This window comes from Mustela erminea, chromosome 13 (genome assembly GCF_009829155.1).
Source record: "Mustela erminea isolate mMusErm1 chromosome 13, mMusErm1.Pri, whole genome shotgun sequence".
NCBI classification, from domain to species: Eukaryota; Metazoa; Chordata; class Mammalia; order Carnivora; family Mustelidae; genus Mustela; species Mustela erminea.
In genome coordinates, this window is record NC_045626.1 from 47,384,755 (window position 1) to 47,393,239 (window position 8,485).

At 44.8% G+C, this 8,485-nt stretch overlaps 1 protein-coding gene and 1 non-coding gene across 2 annotated transcripts in view; one reads left to right on the forward strand and one right to left on the reverse strand.

Moving 5' to 3' along the window:
* TMEM241 (transmembrane protein 241) overlaps nt 1-7,993 on the forward strand; it is a 91,681-nt gene extending 83,688 nt beyond the window's left edge. The window contains 4 exon segments of the mRNA XM_032310246.1: nt 4,868-4,997; nt 5,514-5,530; nt 5,532-6,566; nt 6,597-7,993. Coding sequence (XP_032166137.1) covers nt 4,868-4,997; nt 5,514-5,530; nt 5,532-5,837 — 453 coding nt within the window. The 3' untranslated portion in view covers nt 5,838-6,566; nt 6,597-7,993.
* On the reverse strand, nt 2,305-2,412 carry LOC116572539. Its single transcript, XR_004278396.1, has one exon. It is a non-coding gene; the product is annotated as a U6 spliceosomal RNA (small nuclear RNA).
* Nucleotides 7,994-8,485: the final 492 nt, after the last annotated feature.

Consider the following 8,485-nt stretch of genomic DNA (forward strand, 5'->3'; position numbering starts at 1 on the left):
ACATGTATATTCAATTGTAGGGTTATATATAATGATGATGTGCCAGGAGCCAGATCATTGATTAAACATGCCTTCTTAATAAAGCATTTACTAGTCCTTAATAGAATCCATTCGAAATCAAGTAGGAAACCACTTAGCAATCAGACCTTCCATCCTCATCGCAAAGTCTGCCCTCTCTCATGGAAGATGATGTGTAAATGCTACTGATGGTTAATTGGAATGTTTGTCCCCATTTTTATTTAGAGTTTTGAGTCAAAATCCATGCTTATACAATGGGGTTTCCTTTCCCATTGCTGCTTAGGAAGATGCTTCTTTCCCAGTTTGGGTAGGGACATGGTCCCATGTAAGTCTTGAAGCCTAGAATGTATAGTGGGCACAGAGTGAGGCAGGCAGACAAAGATCAAGGAAGAATATATTGCAAAGTTAGAAAATTCTAGAACTACACTCAGCGATTTGAGATAAAAACAGAATATCTGAGATAATGTATGTGAAGGTAGCTGGGGAGGGACAATGTGCTGTGCAAACACAGAGCATTATTATGTAGAGTGATACGAACCGGGACCAAGACTTCATTTTGATGTAGCTTTGAGGCGCAGGTCTGCTATCTTCTAGACGGGTACTTCATTTTCTCATCTGTAAGCACATGTAATAATAATGTGTGCTGTACTGAGAGGACTGAATAATATTGACACAGCCCTAAAAGAGTGAGTGACGGCCATGGGCAGGTCCTCCCTGGCACTGTCAACTACTAGTTTAATTCTTCCCCCAACTTAACCAGTGATTTCTAGAGTCTGAGTCTGTCGTTTGTATTCTGCCGTTCTAGGTAAGTGAATTTAGCTGTGGGCAGCCCACTGTAGACGCTACTGGGGATTCAGCAGGCAGGACAACAGGGTCTCTCACACATGTTTAATCAGACATTGTCTAACAAAAGAAGCAATGGATGCACCATTCACAATGTTTTTAAACCTATATAAAGAGTCATTGATTCAGAACAGTTGCTAGGCCTGTGAAAATGTGTGTTTGTTGGTTTCCATGGAGACCACCCTGCTGGCTGTTCACTGATGGCGCCTTAATTATGCGGTGGGATTGCCAGGGAGCCTTCACAGCTGTCTCTGAAACAACATCTCCTTGTGTAGTAACATGACCACCATCCTGAACTGTGTTTCCCACATCGGAGTTGCTCTTAAAAGAGGTGAGAAGACTCTGCTGGTAACTTTCGGTCTCCAGTTGATTTAGCCTTGCGAAGGTCTCTTTAAGTGGGTAGGAAGTTTTCTGACTTCTGACTGCCTTTTTCTTTTTTTAAAGATTTTATTTATTTGAGAGAGTATTAGTGAGAGAGCACAAGCAGGGGGAGCAGCAGAGAGAGTGAGGGAGCAGCAGACTCCCCACTGAGCAGAGAGCCTGATGCAGAACTCGATTCCAGGACCCTGGGATCATGACCCGAGCCGAAGGCAGACACTTAACCAGCAGAGCCGCCCAGGTGCCCCTTGACTGCCTATCTTTCTGGCTGTTTTGCCAGATCTTGGGGGCATGGCCTAATGTCTTTCTTTCTTCGATGACATGTCGACATTTCTCTTGATCAAGATATTGAACCAAGGAGTCTTGGCTATGTCAGTTTATTAGATAAAATTAAGCCTGTTTTACATAGAGGATGATTTTGTAAAAGCGTTGTCAACAGATACTGTTGGGGTTCGATGTTTAGAATTTTAAAACGTCTCTAAGACTGTTGATGAAACTCTTGCTGTTTCTGGTATAATTTTGTTTTTTTTTTAAGAAGAAGGAGCACCTTAGTGTCTTTTAAAATGAAATCATGAAAATTTTATGTCTTCTAAATAACATAATTTTTTTTTACTCTTCACTTAAATTGTTTAGATGTGTTTGTACAGAAGTTTCAAGGCTTGCTCTGAATCCTGTCTTGAGCTTCTGAGGAGGTAACAAGTAAATACATCTTTCAGGTTCAGGAATCAAGACTTCCTAGGTTCTATGTCTGGTATGCGTGTGTATACACACACACACACACACAGAACAGACCATGAGAAAGTCCTGGGAGTAGAGTTACTGTGCCCATCATGTTTTGCTCTCACTAGGTCGCCTGTGCTGAACAAGATGTTAATTCTCTTCCTCCTTCTCCTTCCTACTCTGTTGCTACTGTTACTCCCCCAACCCCAGTTTTATTGAGATGTAATTGACATATAACATTGAATTAGCTTAAGGCTCACCGCATAATGATTTGATATTTGTATATATTGTGAAACGATCACTCTATTAAGTTCAGTTAACATCCACCACCTCACATAGTTACAGCCAAGTAAGGAGTGCCTCATGAATTTGCATGACATCCTTGTGTGGGGGGGCATGCTAATTTCCTCAGTATTGTTCTAATTTTAGTGTATATGCTGCCAAAGTAGGCACAGTTACTTCCTTGCCTTTATTATCCTCATCATTCTTGTCATCCTCACTATCTGTTGGGCGTGGAGAGCCCATCACTGTCTTCTCCCACTTGTGCTTGGGGAAAGGGAATCAGGGGAAGTGGAGGCTCCCCCATGACCCCCCTCAGTTCCCCATTGGAATTTCTTCTCTCTCCTCAGCCTAAGACTTCCCGTCTTCCCATAACCTTGGAAAGCTCACGTGGAGGGGTCACTTTCCGTGTGGCTGTTGGGATTCCTTGTGTCTTCCTCCTTCGGTGGTTATTCAGCACCGTAATGCCTCAGGAATGGTCCGATGAAAATAAACGATTAAACCCAATGAAGCTCTGCTCTAAAGTGACTTTTATGTGGAAAGAGTGTGCTCAAAAGTCTAATTATGGCTATGACCTAATTAAATCCTTTTTCTTTTCCACAGTTTAAGCCACTATGGCAATGAGAATAGCTTCTCATGGAAAATTAAAACCTAGGGGCAGCGCCTGATTTCCTTTACAGTCTCTAGCCAGGCAACAAAAACAGCTTGTGGATGTCTTTCCATGACATCACTGTCGAAGCGACAGGAACTTGAAGTGGCAAGTTCGGGAGCTGCCTTGTTATTGTTGAGCTGTATGGAAACAGTCAGCGAAGAATTTAGTTATCTGGGAATTCTTCGTTTGTGAATAAGGTTTTCCCAGAGGGCACATGGGAGGGGAATTACAGTTGTGGATTAAAGAAAAAAAATTAAATTCCATTTCCCATTGTCAAAATAATTCATAGGGGAGGGAGTGATGCTAACGGACATTTTGCTATTTTGGATAAGTTTGTTCTTTTCTTGTTTCCAATTAAGCACTCGTAATTCTTTTCTGGGCTATTTTTAGTGCCATTGACCACCACAATGTTCTCTGCTGCAAAAATATGATAACAATGCTGGCTTTCACAACTTTTGACCTGAATGAATTTGCAGCAGTTCATTTACTAAGGAAATACCCTGAATTTCTATAAATTTCCTGGCTCCAAGGCTTATATGTCATTTAAAATAACTAAAATTAAAGTGATTTTTGCAACACAAAGGCCAGTTAGCTGGGGACATTGACAAGGCGCCTGTCGGAGGATACACTGATGTGTGCTTAGTTCACTGTAAGATAGTAAACGCGAAAATGAGTGCCGAGCGAATGCCTCAGTATGCTGATCTTGTACACATCTTTGCAGGTCTGTGCACCCCCGTAAGACATAGAAAATGATAGAAATCTGCAGGTATCTCTCAAGTACCTCCCATCGCCCCCAGTAACATTCTTGTGGTGCACATCTGTCTTTGTTGTTTCCCGCCAGAGACTGACTCTCTGTATCACTAAAACCAGGTTCCACAAGGTGTGGCCAAGCCCAGGGTCATCCGCAAAGAGCTCCCCCGACTCGGTCCTTGCCCAGAGCAAACCAGAGGGCAGGCGGGGGACAGAAGTGAATGGCCTGTACCGAGGGAGAATGAGCGGCCATAATCAGAGCTGATCAAATGAAACTGATCTTGGGACATCCCAAGGAGCAGACGTTCATTATGGGGTTGCTGAGGTTTGACACATGATGGAAAGGAATGAGCCGTGGATGTGAAAGACATTTGTGATGTTTTGCTTACACGCAAGCAAGTGTGTCCGACTGTACGGCCAGGCCAGGCAGCTAAGTACAAGCAGGTTGTGTGTGTTTCAACGACTCTAGAAGAGCCAGCCAGTCAGTGAAATAGGCGGCAAGGAACGGTTTTTTTCAGTCAAAGGAATCTCCTGGTACCTTATAAACACAAGGAGCATTAGACTATGTGTGTTCATTTTATCGTTTCTGCGCCTCTCTGAGGGGTGTTGATGGGGGGAGGTGGTGAGGGGAACAGGATCTCCCTGGTGACACCTCACGTCTGTCATCTCGTCCTGTGACTTCTGGGGGTTTGGGGGCAGGCTTCCGTTGCAGCCCCCATCTACCCCTGTCTCCGAGGAAAGTTCTATCTTGTTTCTTTCCTGCCTCACCTCGGGCCATTCATTATTCCCTTGTTGGGGCTTTGTGTGTTTCCTGCACAATTTTCCAGGCGCGTGCCATGTTTGGCCCAGAACGTGGTAGGTGATTGGTCAGGAGTTGATAAATAAGATACCTTCCACTTCCTCTCACCTCCATGTCAGGAGAAGAAAAATACGGGCAAGGATCAGGCTGATTAGAAAAATCATAATAATTGGGTCGAGGTTATAGCCTCGACACCTGCTGGCATGCCCAGCTCCCCATAAACAGGCCTAAGTGATGCTCAAGGGTCGATGAGTTCCCAGACACAGGTGTTGAACTGCAAAGGATTTGGTCACTGGGAAAGTGCCTCTTACCTTTTTTAGTGAAAATGAAATTAGGGTCCACTGTTTTCAGATCTCAATTCATCTTCTGCACGGTGATTACTCTATCCCCTCAAAATAAGAAACACAATTTTACTCTTTTTTTCACAGTCTGTTCGATTTGTCTTCTTGGAGTTAGAGCACTTTGGTTGCAAGGATCCCGTCACCGGTTGTTATCCCTGCACTGCCCTTTCTCCCCCGCAAGGGATTTTCACCTGGGAAAACAAATGCTTTTCTTCAGGTGAGAGTAAGAGTGTTCTCATGACGTTGGGCCCTGTGTTCTTACAGACCCTCACCTTACAAATCGTACTGTGAGCATCGGTGACACTACTGTCCCAAATTGCCAAGTGTTTGTGACATTCAGAGCCTCGTCTCTCTGTATGCCCATAAAAGGTTAGGATTTGGGAGGGAAGGTGTCACCTTTCATTAGAGTAGGCTTTATTGGTTTTGTCTTTTTTTTTTTTTTTTAAGATTTTATTTATTTGAGAGAGAGAGAGGAGAGAGAGAGAGCCAGAGCACCAGCAGGGGGAGTGGGAGAGGGAGAAGAAGACTCCCCACTGAGCAGGGAGCCTGATGTGGGGCTCAATCCCAGGACCCTGAGATCATGACCCAAGCTGAAGGCAGACGCCTCACCGACTGAGCCACCCAGACACCCCTCGGTTTTATCTTTCATGGATGGCTAGAATGCTCAAGAAATTAGAAAAGGAGTTCACTCCAGGGAACTGTGGGACTAGGTGTCGTCTTCTGTCCCCCACAGCTGAGGCTATAGTCTGTGATCAGTACATACTTCTTCATGAAAGTATTTCCCGCCCCCCACCCGGTATTGGAGTTGAGCTACAGCTGCGTGAGCCACTGGGATCTCCGTAAGTCCTGGTGTATCTTCTGTGAGGTCAGTAATGGTTATTCTTTTTCTCGACTTGTACTGGGACGGTTGACTGTTCGCTCTATGGATTATGTAAGGCCTACCTCGGTTTCCATACTCATGCTTCTTAGGGGGTTTTTGTTTTTCCTGACAGTTTTTTTCAAGTTGCTCTGTTGGAACATGTTACATTCAGCAGAGATTTGTAGAGTGAGGAGATAGTAGAGAAGACAGACTGGTAGCCCAGCTATGGATCAGAATTTCCCTCCAGCAGTGTCACCTTGGAAAGATTATTTCACCTCCATATGTATCAGTTTTCTTCTCTGTAAAATGGGAATCATGTAGATGTTGCAGGGATTGTATGAAATAATGTGTGTTGAGTATTTTACATTGGCTAGTATAGTATTACTTGAAAAGAATGAGCTTTTCCTTCGCAGATGGAGAAATGTTGGATGTGTTGTTTGCATTTTGGGTTCAGCTACAATTTCAGAGCTGCTGATATGGGTTGAGAGCCTTCGCTTCCCAGTTTGTTCCATTTTGCTACTCTAGTGTCAAGAGAGATCTAAAATGACCAGATCCAAGTGACACCCTAGGTTTCAAAGTGCTTTTTTCAATTTTTCAAAGAATTCAGAGAATCTAAGTTACCATGGAAGTTCTACACAGGTGTTGATTAAAAAATATAAAGAAGAAAGAAAAAAAGAAAAGAAAGAAAGATATCAGCCATGGCATGAAATAAAGATTGTTGACGGGGTGTTCAAGAGGGAAACGGCGGCTTTCAGCCTGGACTAGTTGGTGGTAAGGGAATGGGGCATTGAGATAGAAGTGGTATCAAATCTCATGTGGAACCACACACGCACCAGAGCTGCCAAAACTGTAGAGACTGACAGTACCGAGTGTTGGTGAGGACAAAGAATAGCATTTCTGGCTTAGAAAACAGTACAGCTAAACGAGGTCTGTGAGAAAACACTACAGCTAAACGAGGTTCCACTCCGGGCAAGTACCCGAGAGAAACGAAGGCGGATACACACGTGTACATTTCCTCTCATCTCCTTGTAATCCCTGTGTTTTGTCTGTAACCACTGTCTTTTTAAGCTTCTTGAAAATTCTCACTGGAATAAGTCAGGGAATGAATAAAATCTCCCATCCCCTTTAAAAAAATATTTTAAGTGAGAGACTAAAATTTAATCCCTGAGAAATACTTTGTAGATGATTTCTTTTTTTCTTATGGAGGGGAAAGCTCAAATCCAGAGAGGGGAACTGGCCCATCTGAGGTCCGTCAGGGAGTCTGGAACCCCCAGGACCCCCAGGACACTGGTGGCCCGGCTCTCCCACAGACACGGGCATGAGAGCGGATGCTCACGAGATTGAATCGGAGGGCAGGCCCACCTCTGGCGTCTGATCACACCGTGTGCCCAGTCATCCTGGAACCAGCTGCCCACTGTCCTTAAGGGATAGAATCCTTATGGGACTTTTCTAAGTACCTTGCTAGGAAAAAGGTGTTCCCACTATTGTTTTGTTTTCCGTCTCCCAGTTTTCTCTCAGCGTTAACCGTGGGCTGCCACTCACCTCATGTGGTGCTCCCCAGTTGAGACCCAGTGGCTTGGACTTTGCTGACTTGTTGGTCTTGTTCTTTGTACCTAGAAATGCCTTCCCCAGCTTCCTCACTGGGTAGTACTTATTTGTTCAAGATTAACATGGGCATCATCTCGATGGAGAGCTTATTCTCGTAATATCCAGAATATACCTGTAATCTCAGCACTTAACACGTTCCATGGAAATGACTTGCTTGGTGGCCTCTAGAAGCAGTGAGCCGGCACAGGGCGCTGTGAGGGCAGGTGCTGGCCTGTCGTGTTCTCCTCTCTGGTGCCTGGTGAAGTGCGAGGTGCGTGTCATTTGGCCTCTGCTTCATTCTAGCCATAGCTCAAAGCCCTTTTTCCTTTTTCTTCTAATTCGGGAAAAGCTTCTTCTGAAACAGTTAGTCATTGTTGTTGTTTTTTTTTAACTTTCACTTTTTAAAAACTCTCCAAAAGAGCAAGGAATAATGTCTTAGCTTGTGCTGCCATTACAAAATACCACAGACTGGGCGGCTGGAGCAACAGACATTTATTCCTCTCAGTTCTAGAGGCTGCAAGTCTATGGGGAAGTTGCTGGCAGGGCTGGTGTCTGGAGGGAGCTCTCTCCTTGGGTGGCAGATGGCTGCCTTCTACCTGTTCACATGGCAGAGAGAGAAAGAGAGAGAGCTCTTTGGTCTCTTCTTACAAGGTCACAAAGCACATCGTGAGGACCCCCCCCCCATGACCCCATCTAACCCCAGTTGCCTTCCAAAGGTGCCATCTCCCTGTACCATCACATTGGACATTAGGGCTTCAACATATGAACTGGGGACGGGGGTAGGGGGTGGGGGGGTGGGAGGGGCACAGGGGTGTCCACAGCAGAAGACTCACTGACATTTTGCAGAGTGCTCCGAACTGTAGAGCAAGAGCTGAAAGCCTTCATGGTTTGTGTAAATCCCTCAAGCAGAACTGAGCGGTCGGGGTGAAGCTCTCACAAGCGTGCTCAGGAGTTCTCACCCCCAGATCGTGCAGAACCCACTGTGACCAGACCTGGAGAAGGCACAGCCCGTGATGTCATGGCCTCACTTCTCCCACCTGTTATTTCTCCAGAAATTGTTGGGATTAAGGAAAGATGCAGGTTTAAAGCAGCAAAAGGGTTTTTACCAAATGAGCACTATGTTTCCTTAAACACTGCCAGGAGGTCTGGATGTATATCTTTTGGCAAAGCTGTTCTTTTCCCTCCATTATTACTCAGGATAACAATGGCATGAATTGAACTTATATCAAAAGGAGATGAAATGGCTAGGCTCAGGCACG